Genomic DNA, 26,955 nt, shown 5'->3' with positions numbered 1-26,955 from the left:
ATCATTAATGTCGATATGTACCGGTACAATGCTAATCCAAAATGATGTACTTACTTGTATGGGAGATCAAAGCGGCGTGATTTAGCTGTTAGCGTATCTACTTTCATCCAATGATGTCGTTTCCCGAGCCCTCTTCTTTTCTTCTTTGGATCAGGGGCTTGTGTGCTTCTCTTCCTGATAACGAAGCAGGGCGGGGTCAGTGCTTACAAACCCCCGCCCCCGTTGGGCTGCATCATTGCATCATGGCGTGGTGTACAGACATTAAAACACAAGTGAACTCATTGCTGCGATGAACCCAGCAATCCCAAGAAAGGAGGCGAAGAGCCACGCAAATTAGTATGATGTAATTTGGCATTCTGTCGGGGGGTGTTGTATGTACATATGTACTGTGTACTGTACAACGCACAATCTGCGAGTATCCTTGCAAGCTGTCGATATCGATCGTTGGGATCTCAAAGGAAGTACATAGATGTATATTACAGTATGTTCTACATTACCTGTAGGGATGAGGAGGGACAGGAAGATCAACAGTGGCGGCGGCGATATTGCGGGGTAGATCAGAGGATGGGGCGAGGGAGATGTACTGTATCTCCGGGCAGTGCTTTTAAATTATCTTGAAATGTTTGTTTGTTCGTTGGTGGTCAATGACCAATGATGAAATGCATTAGGTACAGTACTAGTCTTTGGAAGATCCCAGTTTCTCCGTATAGCTTACACGGCAGTGTAGAGGTATGATACAGATCTGAAAGGACGAAGTCATAAGAACGCAAGGGGAAGGGTAGCACTCATCCCATTAACCAACACAAGTTACTTGGTTATCATACGCAAAGGAGAAGTAACAGCTCTCAAAAAAACAATCTATTCATCTAGACCATACAGACATCACATCATCAATTCACTCGATGTTTCATGCTACAGACGACATCGACTACTCCACCTGTTCAACAGTCGCCTTCTCCAGGAACTGCTCGACGACCCGATCGCCCACGGGCTTGCGCTTGGACATCGAGACAGCCTCGAAGATGGACCGCGAGTCGCGGAAGATCTCATCCACCTCCTCGAGCGACCGGTTCTTGGTCTCGGGGTAGAAGAAGTAGATGGCGGGCGGAATGATGCCCGCGATGACGGTATAGACGATGTAGTACCGGTAGCCGATGTCGGTGACGGCGACGGGGGTGATCATTGCCACGACGAACATCCTACACGAGGTTAGATTCTATTATATAAATGACAGACTGGGGTCAAGGCACATACCATAGCCACTGATTGGCAATGGCGAACGACTGCATCGCCACGCGCAACCGCGCAGGGGCCACCTCGGCCGGGTAGAGGAAGTTGGCGCCCAGGAAGCCGACGGGCAGGAAGAAGTTGTACAGGAAGATAAAAAACGCGGAGACGATGGAGGCGGTGTGGTTGTCCTGGAAGGAGTTGGAGACGGCCAGGGCCAGCATGCACAGCGACATGCCGCCGCCGCTGACCATGAAGGCGGTGCGGCGGCCCATGCGGTCGATGATGGCGAACCCGACGAAGCAACACAGAAACTTCCAGGTCAGGGCGCACGCGGCCAGGATCTTGGACAGGCTGGCGCCCAGCCCCAGGTCGGTCTCGAATATCGTCGGGATGTACACGGAGATGAGCGTGCCGCCGCTCATCTGCTGGAAGAACTGCAGGATGATGCACAGGCAGAAGCGGTAGAAGAGCTTCTCCTCGCCCATCGTGAAGATATCACGCAGCCGCAGGTTGCCGTTGGAGGTCTCCTCGAGGGAGACCTCGAAGGCGCGCAGCTCCGCGACCACCTCGAGGGACTCGAGCGCCTGGCCGCGCAGGGCGGCCAGCGTGCGCTGCGCCAGGTCGGGCCGGTTCTTCATGACCAGCCACCGGGGGGACTCGGGCAGAAAGAAGATGCTGCCCATGACGATGAAGGAGAAGATGGACGGGATGGCCAGCGAGACGCGCCAGGCCGCCGATGACGCTTGCATGTGGTAGAAGCCGAAGTTGACCCACTGCGTCAGGGCAAACCCCAGCGCGATGAACATGCCCGTCAGCACCACGTTGCGTCCACGCTGCGCCGCAGGCGAGCATTCGGACTGCCAGACCGGCACGGTCGCGCTCAGCATGCCCACGCCCACACCGAGGATCACTCGGCCCACGACAAATTGCGACAGAGCAAACGCCGTGCACTCCAGAGCCTGCCCGATCAGGGCCACCAGCGCTCCCACGAAGATCGTTCGCCGGCGACCGAGGATGTCACCCACGGCCGTACAGGAAAGAGCCCCGATGAGAGCCCCGATTGTGTAGGAGGCCACCACTGCGCCTTGCACGGTGGCATTGTGATTTTCTTGGGCTCCGGTCGTGTTTACGGTGTCGATTTCGGGGAACTGTCGGATCCAGGAGGTAAAATCATCCAGACCACCTACACCGGATTGATTGTATCCAAACAGGACGAAGGAAGGGAGCGAGACCAAGAAAATCTGGGCATAGCGGAGGGCTGATCCCTGCATCTTGACACGGATGGGCTCTGACTTCGGCTTCTGGCTGTGTCAAGAGCAAGGCAGGAGCTATGCAATGAAGAGAAAAACACTTAGGAAGAGGATGGAGCGAGGGGTTTAAGTACGTGGGAAGAACGCAAGAAGGACCACCCCCTGAGGCAGCCTCCGGATACACGCAGCTGGCTGTTATCTTGCTTATGGGCTGATCCCCGCAAGTATCATCCCGCCCAGATTCAGACATTTCCCACCCCACGTCTGTCGGTATTTCGTCGGCTGACTTGGGTAGTAGTCATGGCTGACTTGCTTCCTGCACGTCGGATTGGGTTTCGCTGAAACGGCAACGCGGAACACAAGTGTCCGGGATTTGAGAGCTGAGTCGTCATTTGGCCAGAGAGTGGGTTTGGGTGGGATGGGGGGAAGCAGAGTCAAGATGCGTGCGGCCCCCCCCCACGAGCAGTCGGCAAAGTGGCCAAACTGGCGAGACTCCGGTGAGCAGAGAGGTTGAAGCGTCGGCTTCCTTCCAGTCATTGCCTGGCTGATTCGACATCTCCAGTTGTTTGTTCTCCGCAAAGAATGCACCCCAGAGTGGGGGAAGACCCAGAATTTTTCCGACGGGGAGCGCGGAGGTTGACCGAGGCCGGTATCCACTTCGCCATGGTCAGTTTGTGTCTGACTGTCTGACGGGGGACTGCGACATTTTGTAATGATCATAGGACGGTTGCGTTGGCATCCACATCATCCAAGGATCCGTCGTGGCGCCGTGGTCGACTAAAATTGTGAGCCATAAATCCATGATGAGCTCGGCCGACAATCCTTAGGACAAGTCGGCCCTCGACACACAATCCGGTGAGATCTGGTCTCGAATCGGGCCAGGTCAGCCAGGTCAGCCTTGCAATTCGGCATCAATTGAATGGGCAGTACCCGGGCAGCTGCTTAGATTCTCTGCATTGACCCGGTGGTGATTGGGCTTGTTGGTTCCGAGTCTAACCACAGGGAGAAGGACGGCCCGAAAGGGAAAGCTTGCCAGGTTGCCAAGAGTGCTTAGCCAGGTTATGTCATCCGAGGTCCACGGTGCAATTAAGGACGTATTTGAACACTTGGTACGCTCCTTTCGCAGACACTCTCGCTTAAGCAGAAGTCGTCGCTCAACTCATGGAAAGATCATACCATCGGCCAACTGTGGGCCACCTGCCCTTCCCCTTCCAGGTTGTTACTAGAGCGTTGTCCAAAGCCTCAACGACTCATCGACCTATTTAACATGCGTTGTTGTTGTTGTGCTGCCTGACAGCTTTTGCGTGATAAATTCATCCTGGCATGGCAGATAGACCGAGTCCGACCCGGTCTGGAAGATGACGATAAGGGCAATGAATTTGCGAGATAGAGCAGTTCAAAGCAGGTACTCAGCAAGACCCTGATCAAGCCAGATCGCTGACTGCCTGATGCCTCGATATGTAGAAAGAGATTCCAGTCTTGAAACCTATATACGGTCTTGTGGTCGTGGAACACTTTCAAAAGCGCTGTAGTGAGGCATTGATACGCGGAAGCATTGTTCACTGTTTGCCATGATTTTCGCACCATCAGCTCAGGTCGCGAGGCCCATGCTCGTTGTCATGTCTTGGCCTGAGGGGGCGGGCAAAAGGTTCAGCCGGGATGGAGACAAGACCACACCATCAACCTCGGCTGCATAACTGGGCTTTGCATTCATCCAGATCAAATATTTCCCCGGTTCCCCCGGATTACCCCACAGCTACCAAAATTCTTACCCCCCCAATGCACCCCGCGTTTTCTTCGTCGACCCCTTCCACTGTTCCTGAATCCCTGAAAGCAACCCTGGCTGTCCATCCCGTGTCGACAACCTCGTCGATACTTATTGACAGACGTATGGCTACTGCATACCCGCCAAGTCAAGCACTAAACCCTCATCAGCGGCCAATAGAGTGCCAAGAATGTGTACAAACACAGTTCTTACAAAGAATCGCCGCGAAAACCAATCGTCCCGTCCTAGCTTCTTATAGCTGACCGACAGTCCGAAAAGCTTCGACGGGAGAACCCTTTCCCTGTGCCTCTTGATCTTCAACAGACCTTTTAACCCCAAGCGATGAGGGCCACGTTCAATCTCCCGGGTCCTTGGGCGGGGTTGCGCGAGTTGAGACATAAAAGGCTGCTCAACCCCCCCGTTCAATCCGTAATACCTATCCATCACACATTATCGTCATGTTTTTAAATACTCTTCGCACAGCGGTGGGGCTCATCGCCTTACTGAACCTAGGCCCCGGGTCATCTGCATCCCCCATCTCTCCAGGCTCGACCCTGGGAGAAGGACTTCTTGTCCAGACCTCCAGCGGCCCAGTTCAAGGCTTCGTCAACCTCACTACCCCCGATGTCCGTCAGTTTCTGGGGGTTCCATTTGCAGAGCCTCCCGTAGGGGATCTTCGGTTCGCCAAACCCGTACCCAAGCAGCCCAATGGCACGGTCAATGCTTTTGCACTCCCTGCCTCCTGCATGCAGCAGACGAGCAACAGCACGTCGATCTACACGGCGTATGAAACCGGGTTCCTGATCAGCGGAGGGGACTCGGAAGATTGCCTCTACCTCTCGATTTGGGCTCCATCGGTGGAGAAGATCCGTTCTCAGCAGCGCCCGTTGCCGGTGCTGCTTTATGTCCCTGGGGGAGGGTTCACGAGCGGAGGGCAGGCTTCCTTGTATAAGATCCCGGATAACTGGGTGCAGCGGACCCAGGCACACATTGTGGTTATCATGAAGTATTTCTCCTTGTGTATGGTGGTCTGATAGAGGACGGTACGGCTAACTCGTCAAAGCTATCGTGTCAATGTCTTCGGATTCCCGAATGCCGAGGGACTGGAGAATCAGAACGCGGGGCTGCTCGATCAGCGATTGGCGTATGTCACTTACCCCTGCAATTCATGATGGTCTGCAAGATAGCTGACGTGGTATAGCGTGGAGTGGGTACACGACAACATTGCCAACTTTGGCGGAGACCCTGACCGAATTACGCTCTGGGGCCAGTCTGCCGGAGGAGGCAGTGTCTCGCTCTACACCTACTCCTACCCCGATGATCCCATCGTGGCCGCCATCTCTGCCGACTCCGGTGCCCCTGGCATCGTAAGCTTCTCGGATTATACCCACAGCAACTTTACCTTCTTGGCAGGTCTCGTCGGCTGCGGTGGACTGAACAGCTCCGCCGAGCTCAGCTGCGTGCGCAAAGTGCCCGCACGGACTCTGGAGACCGCCCTGTCCACGTACTCCGGCACACCGTCCATCTCCTTCAAGCCCTCCGTGGACAACGTCACCGTCTTTGCCAACTGGACCCAACGGGCACTCGAAGGCAAGGTGGCTAAGATCGTGAGTGCTGCGTTGCCTCCTGTATCCCCCTCGCCATCTCTCCAGCTAACCCCGGCAAACCCAGCCCATGATCATCGGCAGCAACACCAACGAAGGCGCCGGCTTCGTCTCCTTCACGCCCGATGGCCCTGGCGCCGCAACGCTCTTCCAACTCACCGAATCCATCATCGCCTGCCCCGTGGCCCAGGAGGTCAAGAACCGCAACCTGGCCAACGTCCCCACCTACCGCTACCAGTACGCCGGCAACTTCTCCAACATCTCGCCCCTTCCCTGGTTCGGCGCCTACCATAGCTCCGAGCTGCCGATGCTGTTCGGCACCCACTTCCAGTACGGGGGCCCCTCGACGCCGTTCCAGTGGGACGTCAGCTACGCGATGGAGGCGCTATGGCTGTCCTTCGCGGAGGATCCCGCCCGGGGTCCGGCCCGGCTGGCCATCGAGGGGGCGGCGCTGAACCCGAATAATCAGAGTTTGTTTAACTGGCCCGAGTTTCAGCAGGGGTCGGACAATATGTTGTTGTTTGCGGAGGATGGGGTGCTGATGCAACTGGTCTCTTCGGAGCGGATTGATGGTAATTGTACGGGGTTATGATTTCTCTGTTTGTTGAACTTGGGGGATGCTGGAGACTAGATGGTTCAATCGGATATCTGAATGAAACAATGACATGAGGCGAAAGTTTCTTTCCATTATACAATCTCAGCCAAGCCGCTTGTGCGCCACTGTCAAAGTCAATGGCTTTTAAAGATTGTAATCTCCGTTGCGGTTCCCACGAGATGATACACGCGTCGTCGAGTGAGTGGTCATGGTAGGATTCGCGTGGCACTGTGCTGGGTGCATGCGCTTAGCATCGTGATTCCAGCATGTACAGTAGCTATTAAGTAGTCACAGTAATTCATTCTGTGCACGGCCGTGCCGTGCGATGCTGATTCGGGGACCGCCCTATCCCGAATCCGAAGTCGAACCCAGATGTAAGCAGTGGATCAGAAGCAGGGGCTGCATTGACGTAATCCGCGAGCAATCTGTATAGTCCGATCCGCCACAAACAGTCCACTTACTCCACATGTATGAGTAAGTTGACCGTGTGTGATTTCGAGGATGACTTCATCATCATGTTCCAGTAAATATGGGCAGGATTACTGCGTAGTCAGAAGTCATGATTACTTACTTCTTGTTGTTGTGATCCCCCGAGGCCCCGAGGAGTTGTCACGGTCATGCAGATCGATTGGGGCTTGGGGCTTGGCGGGAGTTCCCTGATTTTCTTCCCCTCCTGGGAAGATCCGCTGCGTTCCCACAGTTGGTCCAGCCACTCGTTAGTCTTGGGTAGTCTCCAGGCATTCTAACCAGGGTCACCCAGGCTAAGCTAGGGTCCTGGTTCCCCCGTCCCTCTTCCCCCGTCCCTGATAGATTGGGCTCTGAACCATGGGAATCCCCAACTGATTTACTTGTCGTGGAAGTGGTGTCTTTTTTCTGGTTCCAGATTTTTTTTAAGGATTGATTTGTTTGTTTTTGCTTTCTCTGCCATTGACGCGGTTGTTCTCCCTCCTGAACAAATCCACATCTTATTAGTGTCCGTTAGTGTTGTAAGGTGAATTAGCGGCTGCAGCTTGGCGATAGTTTACGCTGATAGTAGCGACAGCGAGCAGGAACGGACGGAGTCTAAAGCCCACCGGTTCCATTCCCTCGCCAGGTTATCTTCTCAGGCCCAACGCCAAGGCTGAGTGGGATCGGAGCTCTCGCATGCATTGGGTCCGTTGTCTCCATTGGAAATTGACTCGAGGCAGCTAGTCGTGTTTGCTGGTCCTGATTAGGTATATCTTAGATGAATTGCCCCCGCGCGTTAATTGCTACTGCTACCCCCCGCCTCTCAGTGATCAATTGAACGCGGGACTCAGAGGACATATAAGCTCTAGTGTGCTGCCTGTTGTCGCAGTGAGAGAAGAGTCATACGATATTTGTTCTTTTGCTGACGGCCGCCTTCCCCGTGGCATTGGAAGTGACCCCCCTTCCCTGTTCTCTCCCTCACCATGCATCTCTGCAAAAGTCTGGTCGCCGCCCTTTCGGTCTCGGCTGTTTCCACTGCAATTGTGTTCGATGGAGAGCCGGACGTCAACAGCAGTGCGGTGCAGAAGCATCTCCAGGATCGGTCGGCATTGATCACGCTGGAGAAGCGACAGCGACAGGGTGCGTAGATCGGATCATTCGAAATCATCTTGCTTCAGACTGACGCGGGCGCAGATCACGCCTTTCGACAGAAACTCTCTGCAGTCGCTCGACAGGCAGATGCTATTGTCGATGCGATCCGTCAGTATGAGATTGACAGTTTCTGGAGGGTGCCCGGGACGGTGGAAGACGAGGACAAGGAAAGGTTCGCGGGCGAGATGTTTCCCAAGGCCAAGCCGCTCATTCCCGACACACAACTCTGGAAGATCGTGAAGCGGATGCCCAAGGGCGCTCTCCTGCATGCCCATCTGGCCTCGATGCTTCCGTATGAGATTCTACTCGACGCTGTCATGAAGACTGAGGGGATGGTCGTCACCGTGTCGCAGCCGGTCACGAATGAAATCGAACGGAAGAACGCGACCCTCACTTTCGCCCACGTCAACCACACAATTGCAGCCTCAGGGCCGGCAATTGATTCCACAGACTACGTACCCAACACTCAGCTCCCGGTCAAGTATGCCGCTCAGTCATTTACCGGGGGAAGCCAAGCTTTTGCCGACTTCGTCTTGTCTAAGCTCGAGCTCCAGCCCGAGGATTCCATTCGGCACGACCTTGGCGTCGACCAGATTTGGAGGATCTTCCAAGCTGCCTTCACGCCGGCTGACAGCATGATGTCGTACGAGCCTATTTTACGAACATTCTACCAGCAGCTCTTTGCAGCTCTGATCGACGACGGCATAAACTGGGTCGAGATTCGTGCCAGCGCATCCTCGGGGATTCTGGTCCACCAAGGTGACGAGGACGCTGACCCGAATCTCGATGTGTACTGGCAGGTAATGGTGGAGGAACTGGATAAGTTCAAGCAGAGCGACAAAGGGAAGAATTTCTGGGGCGCCCGTGTGATCTGGTCGGACATCCGAAGCGAGGATCGTGCCTCGCTCACGAGCAGTAAGTTGGTCTGTCCCTTGCGTCAGGGAAGGTAAGCTGACATGACCAGGCATGAAGGTTGCTCTCGGGAGAAAGGCCAAGTTCCCTGAACTTATCAGCGGTTACGACTTGGTAGGCCAGGAAGATCTCGGCCGTCCTTTGTCCGATGTGGCTCCGGAGTTGGTCTGGTTTCGTGAACAAGCCGAGCGATTGAATCTCACGATTCCTTTCTTCTTCCATGCTGGGGAGACCCTTGGGGATGGTAACTCAACCGACTACAATCTGGTCGATGCAATCCTATTCAACACTCGACGGATCGGCCACGGGTTCAGTCTGTACAAGCATCCTCAACTTATCGACGAGGTGATCACCAACTCGATCATGGTTGAAGTTTGTCCTATCTCGAATGAGGTTCTCCGCCTTGCGACCGATGTTCTGCATCACCCGTTGCCTGCGATGATTGCCCATGGCATTGCGACTGCCATCAGCAACGACGACCCCGCAATGCTTGGCCAGGATGCGGCTGGGCTAAGCTATGACTTTTATCAAACCATTCAAGGGTTCGACAACATCGGACTTGCTGGACTGGTTAGTTCCGATTCCTGATACTCTTCTACCATTCTTATCTAACCAGCCACCACGCAATCAGGGAGCCCTCGCTCAGAATAGTCTTCGATGGGCCAACTTCGAGGACCAGTCGGATGGAGATTGGGTTCGGGACATCGATCTTGGAGAACGTGGCACCGGCATCAAAGCGCAATATATGCAAGTGTGGAACCAACAATGGGAGGATTTCTGTCAATGGATTGTCAACGAGTATGGCAACGAGTGGCAGAACGCGACGATGGGAATGACTACAGCATGAGGTGTCAACAAATATATGTATATATGTATGCGTGTCAGGTGGATGGATTGAGAATTCCATCTTTACCTGTTGCAATGTCATCGAAACATCAGTCGGGATCAGTACAACCAATGTCCTGAGTTCTCCAATAGTGTACCCGAGATGCATTGAGCTTCTGGTGCCGACTCCCGGGGTTTTCGCTAGAAGTGATGTCTTTGTGTTGAATCCCTATCACGTGTCCGAATGTTGACTCAATGCGAACACATCAAGGGAAAGAAGAGGCAGGAGGGCCCTGACATATGGTAGGCGTTTATCGGTGACACCACATTGCACAGCACGTGGGTAGTATGGCCGACAAGCTGGACCATTTTGGGCAAGTTATTTGTCGGTGCTGCTTTGCGGGTAGTGGTTGATGCCCATAGGCTGGGCAATTGACAGGAGACCTCCGGTTCCAACTTGTAGCATTCCAACGTGGAAGCCTCTGGACCTCGGCTTTCAGCGCATTGGTAGGTGAGATCCAAGCAATGAGGCTGGCGGTGAGCCATGGTGCATCGGATGAGCGATGATCGCTTGCCCCAACTCGGCTGGTATTGCCTGTGGTTGTCATGCCCCACCAGGCAAGAGCTTAGACGCACTGTGTAGCCTTTCCAAGTCCAGAAATTGCACCGTGTAATCGGCAGGCAAGGACATTGCTTTTGCTGCTACTTCTCCATAGGCGTGTAAAGTGCCCGATCCGCCCCAACCCGGGGAAATGGAGCAGATGAATGCAGCACAGCCACCGGGAGAATCTGCAGTTCCTCGTCTCCCCAGAATGTAGTGACCAGCAGCACAGTGATAGTGCGCGGGGAGGCGGTTTAGGAAAGAGTCTCAGAGTTTGTTTCACAGAGGATCTCGGAATCTTAGTAAGATACAGTCAGTCACTAAGAAGAACGCATGGTCACGGGGGAGGGGGGCGGGAGAGTAAATTTGGGCCGAGCATATGACAAAGACGAGGACATGAATCACTGATATCTGTCAGATTTGTTTGTTGTCGGCAAGCTCCGAGGGGCGCGGAAAAGGCAGCCAACCGGGCTGGAGGGGAAGGGAGAAGGGGGAAGAAAGGCGAGTCTTGCCTTCGCTAAGCGCTTGGGAAGTGGATGAGTGAGTGAGTAAATGACAGGTCAATCCGAACTGTCCGCCTCTTTTCGTTCCGCTTCGATGATCCTTTCCTTTCCCCCAGTGCCCCCCAGTGCCCCCCAGTGCCCCCCGGCTTTCGAGTTTCTTGCAGATGTTCTGCACACAAAACTGGGTTGGAGTCAGCTGCAGTGAATCAGTGCCTGCAGGGCGATTGGAATGAGCAGTGGTCACCTGGACATAGAGCAGCAGGAAGTGAAGAAGAAGAACACAACAAGAAAGAAGGAAATAGAATAGGCGGCGGCGGCATCTGCGCCTGCTAATCCCGCCTATTACTTACTTGTACTGTACAGTACTTACCCACCTACCATTGACTTATCCTCTGTCCTGGAGTACAGGGCTTGGATTAAGGCTGCAGGCTGAAGATCTCCGGGGTTTCGTATGGCCTGCCCTTGCAGCTGATCCATCCATCGGCCTGGAAAGTGTTCCGACCATTCATTGATCTCCCAAACACAAACCCCTGTGTGTGAAGTGAGTGAATTGATGAATTTATGGGCCTCCCCCGGATTCGATTCCCTTCCCTTCCCCAATTCACCGCCACACGCAACACTGACAGCATCACCTGCTAACACTCGCGCACCTACCTCACTTACCTTTCCTCTGTTCCCCCGGTCCCCCTATTCTCCCATACTATGTAGCTTGTCTGCTTCAATCCTCTTGTCGTTGTCGTAACCGTCTTTTGGCGGGTTCAGCGGAGAGCAAGAAAACAATGGAGCGTCTTCCCAAAGGCTTGTTGTCGACAGCGACCAAAGAGGTTTCTGCAGACCTGAGCGGGGCAGACTCAGTGGACATCGCAGATGTTGCCCGTTTGTGGAGAGGTGAGCGTGGCCGCACCTTCTCTCTCCCGCGATGAATTGTACTGTGCTTACTCTATCCGGCTATCTTCTAGTCTACAGTGCCAACCCCTCAGTGCACAATGACGACAAAGGATACCGGCTTGAGAACTTCTTTTGGAGGCTCGGGGGTAGCAAGCGCCTGCTGCGATCTATGACTGGCTCCATGCTAGCCGACCTGTTTTCGAGGATCTCAGACCAGCGTTCGATTTCCCTATCCGAGCTGCACAAGGTATGGATCCTGACACTGCCTGTACGGATATTTCTCTGGGTCTAACCTTCCTCAGGCCCACAAGAGAGCAGCCCAGGCAGACAAGCCACGCAAGCCCAGCAGTGGCAGCGGCAGGCCACTTCCACCCATTCTGAAGAAGCCGAGTAGCAGTCACTCCTCCCACGGGGAAACACACAAGACTACCCGTATTCTGCTCACTGGCCTGGACGGTCAGAGCACCACCCGCAAACCCTCTAATACACTCACGCCCACTCCCACCACTCCATTAATCGTGCCAGAGCCTGCCACAAGAACTCCGCAGAAGAAGACTTTTGTCGTGGCCGCGAAAGCGAGAGGAGCCAAACGTCGACCAGTGATCATGCGTCGCAAGTCGTCGCAGCACTCCACCGGTACCACGGGCAGTTCTAATCAGGACCCTGCTCCACTGATGACGGACTACCCCGAAACTCGCCCAGTGCTGATGCGGCGCAAATCCTCTCAGCAATCGTCTGGCACCACCAGCAGTTCGGTCTTCGAGAAGACTCCGCCGGAATCTACCCCACTGGATGCTGAAGACCTTCGCGGACCTGCACTCAAGCCACGCGGGTCATCCCGACTTTCCTCGGGGACTAGTGGTGATTCTGGTCGCATCTTGACTCCGCAAGACGACTCCATTCCTGAGAGTGTGAGACCTGTTGGATCTCAGAAGTCGATACAGCGTGATTCCTCTCAGCCGCTGTTGGAAACCATTGGCGTCTCTGTCGTTCCAGAGTCGGCCGCACTGACCGGCGACTATTCTCAGATTGAATCCAAGCAGAATGAGATCAAGGTGTCCGAGACTGTGGAAGGTAGGCAGTGACTTGCTAGCATAGAAACGGGTTCTGATTCTTTCTCAAGAGGTTGCTATATCCCCTAAGGATACAAACCAAGAGCTGTGTGAAAGCATTAAATCCCAGTCAAAGACACCTGATACAACTGCCACTCAGCCAAAAGAGCAATTCAAGTCGGGCAGTCTGCCGGCGACATTCCTTGAGGATTTGAGGGAGCTGCTCAACCCAGACAGTGCACCTAGAGCTCCTTCACCGCCCCCGCGAAAGCGTCCGTGGGGCGACTTCCTGGTCAAGCCACCCACCCCAAAGCCGAACTTCTTCGTGCCAAGCGCTATTCGCCGCTATGACTACCGACACCTGGAGCCCGAGAACTACCAGCCGTCTACGGCCCAGCTGGTCAACAAGAACTTTCGGCAACGGTTCTCGGATAGTGTCCGCCAGGAGCACTTCCTTGCGTCGTCTGTGGAGGTTTCTGGCCTCGGGTCGCTGTCCGCGCCAGCACCCCCAGACCCGATGCAAGCAGCATCTAGTGGGATACTCACCAACACGAACCTGTCTCCTCAGTTTGAGAGCTCAACCGGCACTGTATCGACAGCCCCGACCTCTGGTGTGACTATGGAGACCATATCAGACGATGAGATTTCCGTGCACTCTGATGTCGAGGACGACAGCGCCGAGGAGGATGAGGGACCGACTTTGCTGACTCCGTTCTCGTTGCCTCCCAGCCGCAGCGGAATCAGCATGATGCTGGAGCAGAGCCGCGGGAGTTTTGGGTGGTGCCGTGCTGAGAATACTGGGGCCTGATTGCCAGGAGGTGTTGCAGGAGGATGTTCATAATACGAAGTCACGGGAAACGATCACGATGTATGCAGCGGCATTTCGAAATGGTAGATACGGCTTGCTTGTGCTTGAGAGATAAAAGAAAGAACAAACCATGCTGCTTCACAATAATAAACCAGAGACACCGTAAACACCGTAGAGCCCTCCATTAAGCCACCGATTTTCCCACCCGACCCTTTCTTACCCAGACTCCTTCTTCCTTCCTCCCTTGCCTCCATCCATCCCCCAACCCAACCCCTCCTCCCTTCCACCCTCCGTCTCCAAACCCCATAACTACCCAAGAAGAAGAATCAAACCATCTCCCCCTCAACCCCCTTCTCCAGCCCCTCACCCTCCCCCTCTCCAGTAGGTCTTCTCTGATTCCCCCACCACCTCACCCCCGTCCACCCCGCCGAACCCACCCAGAGCCCCAAATTCACCAAATCCACCCAAACGGCATGCCGCATCCGCCTTGTCTCCCCACTCTCCGTCGCCGACTTCTTGCCCAGATACTCCGTCCCGAAGATCCCAAACAGCGTCAACCACACCACACACAGCACCGCCTCCCACACAAACATGGGCAGCTGCCAGCTCTCCCGCCGCGCGACGGGCACTCTCGTCTTCAGAATGTACTGCATCAGCACGATGTACGCTATCGCGGTGCCGCAGCCCAGCAATGCAGTCACGATCGCGTACACCCATTTCGCGCCGGCTGTGGCCGTCGGGGACGAGTCGTGGATGGTGTGGATGTGGTGCGCGTAGAGGGCTAGGGCGGTTAACCCGAAGGCGAGTTGGAGGATGTGCAGGAAGAGGTTGAGGTAGTGTTTTGGCTTGCTGCGGCGGAGGTGTGGAGGGATGTTGTTCGAGGTGGCGGAGATGGTGGTGGTGGTGCCGGTTTTGTTGGATGCGGACATGGGGAATCCCCCCGAAGAGGAGGAAGGGTCGTAGGTGCCGTTCTTTTTGGCCTTGTGGGTTTTGTGGGCTTTGACGCCGAACTTGAAGAGGCGGAGGAGGAGGAACCACATTCTTAAGGTACTTGAGGGCTTTGGTGTGGTGGGGTTGGGTTGCTGCGCGAGGTTGATTATGGTTGTGGTTGTGGTTTTGATGCGGTGAGGTGTGCTGTGGTGTTGTATGCGCCGGCGCAGGACAACTCCAGGATCTGTATGTGTATGTATATATGCTGAAGCAGATCTATGTAGACCAGAAGAAGGAGAAAGTCACTTGGAAAGAAAGAAAGAAGGAAGGAAGGGCGCTGCCTCGGGTATATGTCTGATATATGCACAAGGATGGTCTCGAGTATGTACTCCACCGAATGAAGTGTTAAGAAGTATCAATATGCAGATTCAAGCTTATGTAGAGAAGAATGTCAATGGCCGACAAACAGAACACAGAAAGATCAGTGAGTGAAAGAACGTTGCTGGCTTGCTTGCTGAACAATTCCCTTCACCTCGCCATTCACCTCTTTATATCCTTCCACGGCTCCCAGACCACCCACCCTCAAAAACCTATTTTTATCTTCTTCACGAACAAACTCCCCCCCTCTCCAGGTTGAACACTATAGCGTGAGTTTACCAGGTAGACCTTGCATCGGCAAACGCGCGCGAAGAGAACCTTGAAGTCAGCCACTGCCACTGCGGGAATCCGATGGGTTCTGCACACTCCTACGGCCCGTTTCAGATCGACAGGCGGCGCTTAGACACTCCCCGCTACCAGAATGGTTGGTGCACACAAAGCGCCCGCCTCAGCAGTCGGTGGCTGGATTCCAATCGATCCTCGCTTGGCGATTAACTACAAAACAACTGGAAACCTTTCAGCATTCAGACTTTAACCGCCTGCCTCCCTTGCAAGGCTTCTTTGTTCATCTCATTCATCTCGACCTTCTCCCTAACACAACTGCTAACTACTAGCTAGACAGCATATACACCAGACAGCTGCTACTAAGCCAGGCTAACCTGCCAAACCTGCCAAATCTCACATCTGCACATGCCATCAGACCTCATTATTGATAGTCAATCAACCAAACCTTATCCCTATGCAACTATGCAACCCAATTCATCCCCCATCCTTCCAATATGTATCAATGTTGAAACACAATGCCAATTGGACCAGAAACCATGCATGACGCTGACGTGACATTCATCGACCAGAGCGGGGATTCATTCCATGCAAAACAAGACAAAACAAAACAAGGCTAACAATCAATCATACAGGACAAAAACAAAACAAACCATGAGACATCAAGAGACAAGGACTCAAAACCGAACAATCGCGATGGCGGCTCACCGGTCACATACCCGAGCGCCATCGCTTCTTTGTCAGGGCGGCCGCGTCTCTCCGTCAACAATCCCTTTAGCGCCAGACCCCGTCGCTGCCACTTTTGGTGCATTACTCGGTGGTATGGCGCCCTTGGCACTGGTCGGTGGAGCTAAAGGTGGTGGTGCTGGTGGGCTCGATTCCGCCTCTTCCTCATGCTCGTTGCTCCCATGCTCATCCTCATGGGTTCCAGCCCCGCCTCCCATCGAAGAGTGGTCCACAGATGCGCGATCGTATCCATGATCATAGGTTGCCGGCTGAGCTGCTGCCTGCTTAGTGGCATTCTTGGTCGCCTTCTTGCCTTTCCGACCTTTCATCTTGGCTTTCTCAAGCAGCCGCTTCTTCTCTGCCAGTCGCTTGCGCTCTTTACGATCCTTGATTTCGTATTGCCGAATGAGGGCCTCCGGTGGGTGTCCAAAGATACTCTCGTACTCACAGAACTCACAGATCCAGATGTCCTCAATGCTTGGGGGATGGTGGAGATTTGCGTACTGCTGCTGGATTTTGCGTTGACGCGCAGCCAGGGCGTAGATGCTTCCTGGCGATCGCTTTTTCTTCCTGGCCGCCGGAACTTCACCCGTGCCCGCTTGTGGTTGCTGTGCTTGGTGCTGAGATTCCTGCGAGTTGGGCTGAGCGGCCATGCGGGGGCTCGTTTGTGTTCCCTGAGAGGGACCCCTCGGATTCGGTGCGGCAGCGGGGAGAGACAAGGGTGAGCGGTGGTGTGGGGGATACGAAGTCTGGGGTTGGAGCGCCATGCCTCTCGAGGAATCGGATTCACACGTGAACGTGAATTGTGTCTTGGTAGGCGTGGGAGTTTGTTGCTCTAGCATGCTAACATGCTTGGGACCGGTAGGGGAAGGGGCAAACGCGGACGCAGCAGCATTGGCAATGGCCGTTGAGATGATACCCTGGTCGGGCTTCTCGGACGAGTCACCTGGAGTACAAATAAGCAAAGGTCTGGTTGACCGGGAGACGGATGGTTGCGTACCTGCAGGCCCAGGGGAGGACAACGGACCGTCACGTCGGCTGGGGGTCCGAGGCCAACTGATCGGTGAATGAAGCGAGAAAGAGTTTCGCCCTGTGCTGCGATGCGGTTGACGACCGAGACGACCTCTGCCAGCCCCGGACATGCCACTGGAAATCGGAGACGCGGGGCTCCCGGTGCCGTAGAATGTACTCACATGGCTGCTTTCACTGGTCGAGGAGGGTTGGACCGAGCTGGCCAGCCCCATAGTGGAAAATTCAGGGGAAAGGGTGGAATGGTGGCTCCCGAGGCTGCCTGGAGTCGGGATCTTGCGTTTCTTTTTGTTGTTAGTGTTCTCAAACGCGTCGTACCCATCAGGACCCGCCGAGGACGACTTAACGGGCGCCCGGTCCCCGTTGGTGGGGACGGCCTGAGGTTGTGCACTGGAGGCCGACGGGGACAGAGAGGACCCTCGAAAACCGGCACTTCGTCGAACAACTACAGGCCTGTCCTCATCGCCGCTCTCCAGCTCTACTCCGTTCTCGTAATGGAGGTGGTCACGCTCGGGGCTCTGATCACCACCTTCACTCTGTTGTACGTACACCTTCGTGTCATTTACATGGTTCGTGCCATCCACCGAGGTCCCGTAGAAAAGTTGTGTTGCCGGGGCCGGAGGGAAGAGGATCGAGTCGGCCGCTTCGGAGGACAGGCGAGAGCGAAGGGTACGCCTAGGGAGAGGACGAATCAAACGATCCGGGTAGACAGGAGACGGTGTATCAGGAGCCGCATTGAACATCCCATCTGCGGGTGAACAGTATCAGCAACCCAGCAGCTAGCAGACCCTCCAACCTTCCTTCTGTGTGGCCCGCCTCGGGGGCAATTTCCATTATTTGTACGCACCAAGAACGCCAGGCGTTCCTTCTCCCGAGGAACAGATATCGTTGGTAAAAGACATACTCAACGTAGCAGTCATGCTGCAAGATTCTCAACTCGCTTCAACCACAGTCACGGCCGAGACGCCGCTTTGATTCTCCGAACAGCCAACCCCAACAATATCGTCCGCGTTGTCTTATTGTCTCAGCTTTTTTGGGTAATGGTCTGCCGCCAAAGGCCCTCCGAAAAGGTTGATTTCGTCTAATCAACAGGGAACCGGCGATTTATGGGAGAGGAGGAGGAGGAGGAAGAAGAACGGCGGGTTGGTCGTAAACCGGCACTGATTTGGCACCCACACTTAGTTGTCATGTTTCCCCTACGTTGGCAAACGGAACCACACGATGTTTGACCGGACCGCTGCCCAAGCGTGCATCCAAGGTGTCCATTTCCACCAGACCTCGACCGCCAGGGCAAGTGCGAAAGAAAATGCCGAATGAGCGTAAGGGACTCACATTGTTGACCATGCACCGGGACCGCTCATGCAGACTTTGACTCAGCCCGAGGTGTCGGTAGGGACAGACCAAGAAACGAGACCAACCCAACACCGGACCTGGAGATTAACTCGGAGGGATAGGAATGAATTGAAAGACCCCAGCCAGACAAGTGAGGGCCGAACTATATGGGGTGAATTAAATCTGGGGAGAAAGAAGAGGGGGAAGAGGGGGAAAGGACATTAAGGTATAGGGGACGAAGAAGGCGGAGGGGTGGTGGAATCGAATCGTCGGTCGACAATTATTATGAATGACCAATAAGTAATCCGCTTTCCCTTTGAGGAGCTGCGGATACCTGGTTAATGCCTGAGGCATGAGAGCTCCAGGCTGTCAAGAGCTAGGCCATTTTTAGTGATGGCCCCACCCGACCAAAGAATCAACTAAACCCACTAACTAAACACAGTCCCAGCACTTTTCTTGCTTCGTCATCTCACCTGGCACCCACCAACTTGGCTCAGCCGGCTCGCTCGATATACACTGGCCTGGTACCTCCTCGTACTTTGATCCTACGCAACTTGGTCGGATATGATATCCACCAAGTGAAGGAATACTTGAGTTTTCCCGAGTCCTGGACCATCCTTGCGATCACTATCGACCACAACTAGCATAGCCAGACAGTCGCGGTGCCAATTACCCAGCTTCAAGCGAACTGTCACACATCATTTGCCGCTTGCCTACAAACTGACAAACCCACCTGCTCCCTCACCTACGATCTTCTGAGACCCTGATTCCTCACAAAACGTATACCCGATTTGATGGATATCTGGGGATTAGGACATGTCGAGTAGTAGGCAGCGAGGAGGCAGCGATGCAACTGTTGGTCTGGAAGAGGATTGTCTGACATCTCGGTGGAATGGGAAAGCAGTCATGCCAGTTTGACAGTGGGATGATAGCGCATTGCAAAATGCCGTGCTTAAAGGCGTGCAGCGTACGTATCATTCAGACTATCCCCCCACCCATTATTTTGTCGAGTAGTAGGAACCCTGTATCTGTAGCATATCTTGCAACGTCTGGAACACGGTAAAGAGAGAAGAAGAATGATGGACCAGGCATCTCGTCATCGGGAGATGTTGGTGACAGAGGTGCATGGAAGGTAAGCGGGGTTCCAGGACACTGGAATGAGTGCCATCGTCGCATTCCTCCCCGAGCACCTGATGCGCAAGAACAAGACGAAAGAGAAGATCTTGTGGGAAGAGGGGAAGAAAAGTGAGAGGGAAGATCGGAGTTGAAGAAGTACCACGGGTTTTAGAGAAGAGAAGTCCGAACGACACGAGACGACGCGACAAATTCGCGAGAAAGAAAAAGGTGATGGGGTGATGGGAGGAAGCGACAGAGAAAAGAGGAGGAGCGGGGAAGAAATGACTCTAAAGCCAATGCGCGTTGACCGCAAAGCGAATCCCGCGCGCAGAATTGAAAGCAGCGTAGCAGTCGTCGGTCCCGTTCCGGCGGCCGTCCGTCATTTGGTTGGAGTCCGTCCGTTCCTCTCGCCCTCCTCCTCCTCTTGCTCGCTCGCTCGCTCGCTCCCTCCTCTGCCTTCTCCTCCTCTGCCTCCTCCTCTTCTTTTGTTCTGCCGATTTCTCCCCACCTCTTCTCTCCCCTCTGACTATGTAGTCCTCGGCCTGAAGTTGAGCTTGCAGGCGTTGTTCTCGGATCGTTCCCTGCTTTGGTTTCCAATTGCCAGCTTCCTTTCCTTGATCTGCCCCCGGCTTTTTACTCGCAGCATCCTCTCATCGTCTTTCCCACCATTGTGGGCGTCGCTCTTGAATCCCACCACCTCCCACCCGTGTGCGACAGCTTGATCGTTCACGGGCAGGCGTGCTCAGCTTCTACGCTGTGCTCCACCCTCTATCTATATATTTTTTCTCCTCTATATTCCTATACGCACGGCTGGGGTCTCCTGCAGAGTTCTCCCGCTATTTTTATCCTCCCACCACCCTCCTCCCACCATGACGCCTCGGCGCTCCTCTCGTGCTCGCACCTCACAACCATCCCCAGCCGTTTTACAACATACCAACTCCTCCAGCTCCTCCACCTCAATGACTCGCGAACGAAGCACTCGCTCCCACCACAAGATCTCCTCCCCTCAGCGATCCTCCACGAACAGGTCGCAGTCGATCGACGACGCCGACATTGGCTCGAAAGGTGACTACAGAGAGACGCGGCAGCGCCAGCGTGCTCGAGGGGAGGATGATAACGATCAGATGAAACTTGCCGACGGTGACGACGACGACGGTGAAGATGAGGAGGACGAAGAAGAAGAGATCACCCGCTGTCTCTGTGGACAGCAGGAATACCCGGGTCTGCCTCCCTCGCGTCGGGAGGCAATTGGTCGCAATGGACTGCGTGGCAGCATTAAAGACGAGGCCCTCTTGGGTCTCTCCGCAGATCCTGCTGATTTGATGTCGGACGACATCGGCAGCATGTTCATTCAATGTGATTCCTGCAAAGTCTGGCAGCACGGTGGCTGCGTGGGCATCATGGATGAGGCCATGAGCCCAGATGAATATTTTTGCGAGGAGTGCCGAAAGGATTTGCACAAGATCCTCAATGAGATAAATGGGTAGGTTCACACTTTGGTTTTGGCTTTCAGTGCTGTCCTTCGTTGTTTGCGTGCACTCATGTTGGCAGCTTCTTTTTGTTTTTGCTTGATGGAACTGCTCGCTGCTGTGGAAATTTTTTGCCGCATCAGCAAGACCAGTAACAGCTGCAAAAACTGGAGATTTTGTCTTTGTTTGGATGGCAGTCACCTAATGGCCCACGTCTCTTCTCTCCTTCTATGCTTTCTGCTCACAGTAACACAGATCATACTCCTCCCAATATCTACCGGTCGCCCCCCCTCCTCCCTCCACTGCCGTTTCATCGAGAGAATCATCGCGCGATAATCCCCGTCGCAATAAAGACACAAAGTCACGGTCGAATGACGCAGCTATCAATCCTAAGCGCCGATCCACAATGAACAGCCGGGACGCAGCATATGATGAGGAGGAGCAGCTGCGGCGTGCAATTGAAGAGAGCAAGGAAGAAACGAAGCCTGGAGATGAGCTTGCTGTTCGGAGGCCAAAGAGAAGCCGCAGCGATAGCGAAGCGTATGTTATTTCGATCGCTGGTAGCGTCGTCATCAACTGATTTGAGACAGTCAAAGGCAAACCACGAAACGCCAACGCACGAGCTCACCCTCACCTGGCGCAGTCTCCAAAAGCAATCCCGTGTCGCAGCAGGTCTCAGAAGATGAGTCCAGGGCCAAACCAGTGAATAATGTAGCTCGCAGACAACGGGCTGCATCGCGCGGACAGCGCGACAAGGATCTTAAGGATATCGAAGACCCTGAGTCTGAGCCAGCAGACGCCGCAAACCGCAGGAAAGCCAGGTCCGACAAGGCGAAAGATGGTAGGTTGTGTACTCCATGAGTACATTTGACGGAATGACTAACCCAGGCAGACGAGGCAGAGTCCGAAAATGAACCCGGCTCGCCAATCAAGCCAGTTGCGACCGACCCCGAACCCAAACCACCCAGCCCTGAACTCACACCCGCCCCTGCACCAGAACCGGCACCATCGCGCCCCGCCACTCGCAAATCGGGCCGTCCCCCTGCCCGTCGCGGGGGCCGCGTGGGCCGCAACCAATACACTCGGGATCGGGATATGAATGGAACGGACTCCAACTTCTCGACCCGATCTCCGCGACGCGGGCAGTCGCACGACATCGGCAGCGATTCGCCCAGGATCAACGGCATACATTTACACAGTGGAGAGTCCGGCAAGCCTAGTCGGCCGCGCTATGTGAACCAGCGCACCACCATGAACGAGATGAAGAGACGCGTGACGGCTATTCTCGAGTTCATCTCACGGATGCAGGTCGAAATGGCTGTGGCCGGGGAGAGCACGACGCCTCCCAACAATGGTGCCGCCCGAGTCAATGGCAGTCTGTTGGAGAGTGCCCTGGCGCTGGCCGTTGGCGACATTGACCCGGCCAGCGCAACAGCCTCGGACAGCGATGCCGCCAGTGGGCCGACGTCGATCGAAAAAGAGAAAGACTTCAAGGAACTGAGCAGCGTCGAAATGATGGATGTACTCACGCGTCATCTCCTCAAATGGCAACAGGAGTATGGCAAAGTGGGAGAACGCTGATCACTTTTTTTGTTCCTTTCGTTTTTTTTTCTTTTTCAGCATCTTGGGAGAAAATACATAAGATACCCTTCATCTCTGGTTGCACTTGCGTGGGGACATGTATAATATGGGAGCTTCTGCAGACAGCATCTTTGGGACTGACTGGATAAAGATCGGCGTTTTTACGAACTGTGTTACGGGGAACTGGTACCTTGCTGAGAACTTTCTTTTTTTTTCCATTGAGGCGGCGTGATTGGATGTTGCTGCAGCGGTCAAGCATCAAGCATATTTGCTGCATAAACCATCATCTCGGCGCTTTTGTTACGTGTCACGGGTGTTGAGGTTTTTGTCTTTGATATGAGGATGTTTCTGCAATTCGCTCGACTTGTGAGATAGGATCGAATCGCTTTATTGAGCTATAGCTTATCTGGTTGACCCTTTTGCTGTAGCTGACGTCTTGTCATGGTGCGTGGGCACTGTGCTCTTTGCTTGCTATGGTAGATAGGAGTGTATCTCTCATCTGCACCAATGTCTCTGATCGCGGTTACATTTTTGTAGAGTATACGCTGCAGAGCCTTCGCGGCCAGGCATCTATCTGTCCAGAGAAACAAGAGCCTGCTCATGGAGTCAGCAAAACAATGTCGTCACGGGGATGCAGGTACACTTTCATCACGTGCCGGCAGTCCCGACTGTTCGGGTCACGTGATACAGCGACTCTCAGTATGCGATCCAGACCACCAAGAATTCCAGAGAATCGTTCCATATTGCCCTTTCCCTAGGCCTTCCTCTAATGGTGAGAATGTGTCAAGGGTCATATAATTGGCAAATAGCCAGCCAAATAAGAAATGCGCCACAGAATCCACCCGTCGTAGTTGAATCTATGAGTTGGGTTCCGGTATATATAACCACCATGGAGGAGCATAAAGCTGCTTGGTGCGAGATCCGTGGACCTTTGTACGGTACCACTAAACCGTAGTCTTCTGATGGGAACTGGTTTATCGAGCTGGTAATACATACCGAGTAGGGTGCAGAGTTGATCAAGCATAGTATATACTGCTAGCTAGTGTGTGATCATCATGTTCGAATAACGACTCGACCTTGGCAGGATGACCCCCGCTCCTGGCGCTAGAAACCTCTGTTACCACAGGTACCACATCCTGGCTCAGCTCTGCTGCTTTGCTAATCGCAAGAGAAGGAAGAATGGGGAATGAAGAATCGAGGTCTGGATGGACTTGATCAAGGAAGGGGGAGATTCGTTGAGGGTGGGCCCGGTCAGGGAGATGCTTGGGTGGGGTTGTTGTGCTTTGCCTTTTTGGTACTTTCTTCTTGAGCTGTTAAAGGAAGAATTGCGATGAGGATCTTGAATATAGCTTGGGTAGGGTTGATCGAGGCTGAGATAGCGTGGGGATATACTGTTGATGCGAGGAGAGAAGAAGGGAGGTAGAGGTAGAATGACGTATAACTTATTGAGGGTGCTTGGCATGAGAGGGATGTCGAGATTATGTACATGGCACGGGATAGAAAAAGGTATTGAACAACACCTTTGGTATGGATATATACAAAGAAGACTTTAATGATATAAATAGAAACATAGGAGTTGTTTTGTCAATTGATTGAAGATGTAGGAATATCATTGTTGAGAGAATACCACTTGGATCAGCAGTAGTACTCGTAACTGTGCAGGAAACCATGTGTTTTCTTGCTCTCACTGAACAACATGTATGGCAATTCGATGGCACACCATTGGACGACTAGTGGACTACTCCTGGCTCTACAAGGCAACACTCCCCCTTCGAAATAGATTGACCACCCTCCAGAAAACCGGGCCTATCCGTGCGGGGCAGCGGGCAAAAAACGGGGGGGGGGGGGAGGGGGTGGGGCAACGGCAACCAGGCCTGTAATCACATGAAGCCAGGTAGCGCGAAGTTGGGGTTATAGTGCATGATGGTGTGCCAGAACGCCAGGAACAAGATGATATAAACAGTCACATCGAGCCACGTGTAAAACCACTCCATCCAGAACTCATACTCGTCGCATGTGTTACGCCACAACAAGTTTAGGAACAGGCAGAATAACCACCAAACCCAGCATGCGCTACCCAGACTGAACCAGATGAGGGCGAGGTGCTCCGCAACGGGGTCGGGCATGGCTACACTCCTCTGTCAGGCTACTCGCTCAGGGGAAATTCTGGTCTATAGCGAGGACTTGATCACAGGAATATTTTGGTGTGAGTACTAAGTAGGGCACAGCAGGGTACTGATAGGTTGGGTTGATGCAGGGAAGCACTGTACAAGTCGTCTTATATAAGCATAGGGCTATCGATCTGTGCAGTTTCGAAGTCTTAGTTTGGGACGGAGATTTTCAGCCATGCGCTCTGAGAGGAAGGAACTAAAGGCATGTTCCGTAGGAGATACCGGGATTAGGCGGGAAGTCTCGCTGGCAGAAAGACTAGTCTCAGAGGGTGGGTTCGCAGTATCGGTAATGGTCCTTTTCATTTCGTATATGAGCTAGACTGAATGATTGAGGCTGAGATAGTGCGAGAAATTATGCTGTTTATGTGAGTTAAAGGAGCAAAGAAGAAGAGCAGGGTGACGTATCCTGAGGGTGCTTAGCATGGGAGGGATGTCTGAGCCAGGTACTGTACACGGCACAAGCTGCTTAGAAGGTAGTCAAGAACATCTTGAAGTTTAGCATGAATATATGCAAAGAAGGGTTGGATAGTAATGTAAGTATTCTTCTGTTAAAAAAGCCGAATGGGTATAAATGTCAAATGTTAAATGTCATAATCAAAAAGTCACCACTTGAATCGAACTACAACTACTGATACAGCAGATATTGCTCAGCAGCAGTAAGCGATGCAAGAGATAACACTTAAGCAGATAGTCTAGTGCCAGGCAGGTTGATTGTGGACTGGACTACACATCCCCCTTCCAAAGTAGAAGAATTATCCTTCCGGCAAACGGGCTCATCCGTGCGGGGCAGCGGGGAACAACGCGGGGGTAGTGGATCCAGCGTGGGATCGAGATTAGGATCTTCCAATACAGGCCGTCAAGACACTGAGAACAAGCAGAGTCACGAGGATCCACCTAGAAAGCCAGTCAAACCAGTACCAATCGTCGCCGCACATATTGTACCCCAACACAGCCGGGGGCATGCAGGTCAACAATCCGAGAACGCAGGCGGCGCCGAAAGCGAGCCAGATGGCGATCAGCTCCCCGGCCAGATATCCCCAAGGTATTGGTGTTGCCATTCTTGTTAGGTCTTCACTACGGGGCGATTCGGTTGTCGGCTGGGTCTTGTAGTGCTGTTGCAGAAGAGTCAGGACTACTTCTGGATGTGACTCCTGAGTGCGTAGGACACAGCAGGGTTACTAACATATAGGAGTTGATCCGAGAAGATGCAGGGGAGAATACATGTAGTCTTATAAACGCATCGGGCTATAGATCGGTGAGACTCATTCGTCTCAGTTCGGAACAGAGATCTTCAGCTACGTGCTTTGAGAGTTCGGACAGGTGTGTAGGTACATGCCGCGGGAAATACGAGGATCAGCCGTAAAGTCTCGCTAGATTGAAGCAGAACCATGTAGGGCAAGCTCATTTTCCAAGGGGGGACCGGCAGTTCAAGTATAGCCTCTTTTATTTCGTATTTCTGGCAACTGCACTATTGAGCGAGATGCAAGGAGTGGACTTTCAAAAGTACCGAGTCCCTCGAATCTCTCCAGCAAGAGTTCAACCCAGAGAATCGATCGTATCAGCTTTGAACTTTGTTTATGTTATTGTTTCAATGCTAAGGATTGTTCATAAGTTCTCAGCTCCACTGTTCCACTGCTCCCTTTGCTGCCATCGTTATCGTCTACTCCGCCTGCTCCTTCCCCAGCAGTGCCATAAGCCTTTACATAAGAAACCACCACCACCGAATAACAACTAAGTGATAGTACTAGGAATCTAAGCGAAAGTACCATCCTGACCTAAGTCAGCTTACTCACCCTCTTGAGGGTCTAGACCTCAACATCTAGACTTCCCTGAGCCGTGCCTCTCTCATTACACGCAGCAACTCCACCACTACAATCCATATTAACCCCCAAACAAACCCTCTCACACCCTCTCTACAACAAATTAAAAGTCATATCTATACTCCAATACTCTACACGCGTAACCCCCAAAACCACCCCACGTCAGCAGCCACCCTCGATGAAGCCCCCAACCAACCCCCACCAACCCCCAAATCCAAATCCAAAAAATACATACAAAACCCACACCCCACCAGAGCCACTTCATCAAGAAATCCATCCACAATAACCTGTTCTGCGTGGAATGGCAGCCAAAAACTCCATAGCGTGGTTCGGCCATCAGCTCTGCAAGTGCTGTCTCTCTCAACAAACACCCCGTATGGTCTAGATGGAGACGACGGTTGTGGGTCACCTAACGGTTTCCTGCTTCAGACCTGGGTTCGAACCCCAGTACGGGGTATTTCTTTTTTGGCGGTCCTTCAAAGGGGGATG

At 53.5% G+C, this 26,955-nt stretch overlaps 8 protein-coding genes and 1 pseudogene across 9 annotated transcripts; 5 read left to right on the top strand and 4 right to left on the bottom strand.

The window, feature by feature from the left end:
* Positions 1 to 928: 928 nt before the first annotated feature.
* Positions 929 to 2,501, bottom strand: ASPACDRAFT_43298 (uncharacterized protein; the record flags this gene model as incomplete). Its single annotated transcript, XM_020201229.1, has 2 exons — positions 929 to 1,199; positions 1,255 to 2,501. 2 exons carry the CDS (start codon positions 2,499 to 2,501, stop codon positions 929 to 931), a joined length of 1,518 nt encoding a protein of 505 aa, XP_020056010.1.
* Positions 2,502 to 4,259: 1,758 nt separating this feature from the next.
* ASPACDRAFT_52336 (uncharacterized protein) lies at positions 4,260 to 6,441 on the top strand (the record flags this gene model as incomplete). Its single annotated transcript, XM_020202601.1, has 5 exons — positions 4,260 to 4,368; positions 4,792 to 5,251; positions 5,309 to 5,389; positions 5,447 to 5,852; positions 5,917 to 6,441. The coding sequence occupies 5 exons, from the start codon at positions 4,260 to 4,262 to the stop codon at positions 6,439 to 6,441; spliced, it is 1,581 nt and encodes a 526-aa protein (XP_020056009.1).
* Positions 6,442 to 7,710: 1,269 nt separating this feature from the next.
* On the top strand, positions 7,711 to 9,925 carry ASPACDRAFT_78599 (adenosine deaminase family protein). The gene is made up of 4 exons (XM_020205219.1): positions 7,711 to 8,031; positions 8,086 to 8,958; positions 9,008 to 9,525; positions 9,587 to 9,925. The coding sequence occupies exons 1-4, from the start codon at positions 7,875 to 7,877 to the stop codon at positions 9,800 to 9,802; spliced, it is 1,764 nt and encodes a 587-aa protein (XP_020056008.1). The 5' UTR covers positions 7,711 to 7,874; the 3' UTR covers positions 9,803 to 9,925.
* A 1,554-nt stretch (positions 9,926 to 11,479) lies between these two features.
* ASPACDRAFT_78598 (uncharacterized protein) lies at positions 11,480 to 13,835 on the top strand. The gene is made up of 4 exons (XM_020205218.1): positions 11,480 to 11,772; positions 11,844 to 12,019; positions 12,075 to 12,846; positions 12,896 to 13,835. The coding sequence occupies exons 1-4, from the start codon at positions 11,664 to 11,666 to the stop codon at positions 13,630 to 13,632; spliced, it is 1,794 nt and encodes a 597-aa protein (XP_020056007.1). The 5' UTR covers positions 11,480 to 11,663; the 3' UTR covers positions 13,633 to 13,835.
* Positions 13,836 to 13,890: 55 nt separating this feature from the next.
* ASPACDRAFT_78596 (uncharacterized protein) lies at positions 13,891 to 15,078 on the bottom strand. The gene has a single exon (XM_020205217.1). It carries the CDS (start codon positions 14,670 to 14,672, stop codon positions 13,959 to 13,961), a length of 714 nt encoding a protein of 237 aa, XP_020056006.1. The 5' UTR covers positions 14,673 to 15,078; the 3' UTR covers positions 13,891 to 13,958.
* Positions 15,079 to 15,962: 884 nt separating this feature from the next.
* Positions 15,963 to 17,897, bottom strand: ASPACDRAFT_60500 (uncharacterized protein; the record flags this gene model as incomplete). Its single annotated transcript, XM_020203564.1, has 3 exons — positions 15,963 to 16,894; positions 16,949 to 17,725; positions 17,882 to 17,897. 3 exons carry the CDS (start codon positions 17,895 to 17,897, stop codon positions 15,963 to 15,965), a joined length of 1,725 nt encoding a protein of 574 aa, XP_020056005.1.
* A 2,422-nt stretch (positions 17,898 to 20,319) lies between these two features.
* On the top strand, positions 20,320 to 22,862 carry ASPACDRAFT_78592 (putative transcriptional regulator (Cti6)). Its single transcript, XM_020205216.1, has 4 exons — positions 20,320 to 20,908; positions 21,150 to 21,434; positions 21,485 to 21,735; positions 21,787 to 22,862. Exons 1-4 carry the CDS (start codon positions 20,385 to 20,387, stop codon positions 22,473 to 22,475), a joined length of 1,749 nt encoding a protein of 582 aa, XP_020056004.1. The 5' UTR covers positions 20,320 to 20,384; the 3' UTR covers positions 22,476 to 22,862.
* A 1,493-nt stretch (positions 22,863 to 24,355) lies between these two features.
* On the bottom strand, positions 24,356 to 25,704 carry ASPACDRAFT_43290 (uncharacterized protein; the record flags this gene model as incomplete). Its single annotated transcript, XM_020201228.1, has 2 exons — positions 24,356 to 24,603; positions 25,497 to 25,704. The coding sequence occupies 2 exons, from the start codon at positions 25,702 to 25,704 to the stop codon at positions 24,356 to 24,358; spliced, it is 456 nt and encodes a 151-aa protein (XP_020056003.1).
* A 1,132-nt stretch (positions 25,705 to 26,836) lies between these two features.
* On the top strand, positions 26,837 to 26,922 carry ASPACDRAFT_t169 (annotated as a pseudogene). The gene has a single exon. The product of its transcript is annotated as a tRNA-OTHER (tRNA).
* The last annotated feature ends 33 nt before the right edge of the window (positions 26,923 to 26,955 follow it).

The sequence above is a fragment of the Aspergillus aculeatus genome, assembly GCF_001890905.1.
Source record: "Aspergillus aculeatus ATCC 16872 unplaced genomic scaffold ASPACscaffold_8, whole genome shotgun sequence".
Classification (NCBI taxonomy): Eukaryota; Fungi; Ascomycota; class Eurotiomycetes; order Eurotiales; family Aspergillaceae; genus Aspergillus; species Aspergillus aculeatus.
Note: the sequence above shows the minus strand (reverse complement) of the source record. Positions and strands in the feature narration are given on the sequence as shown.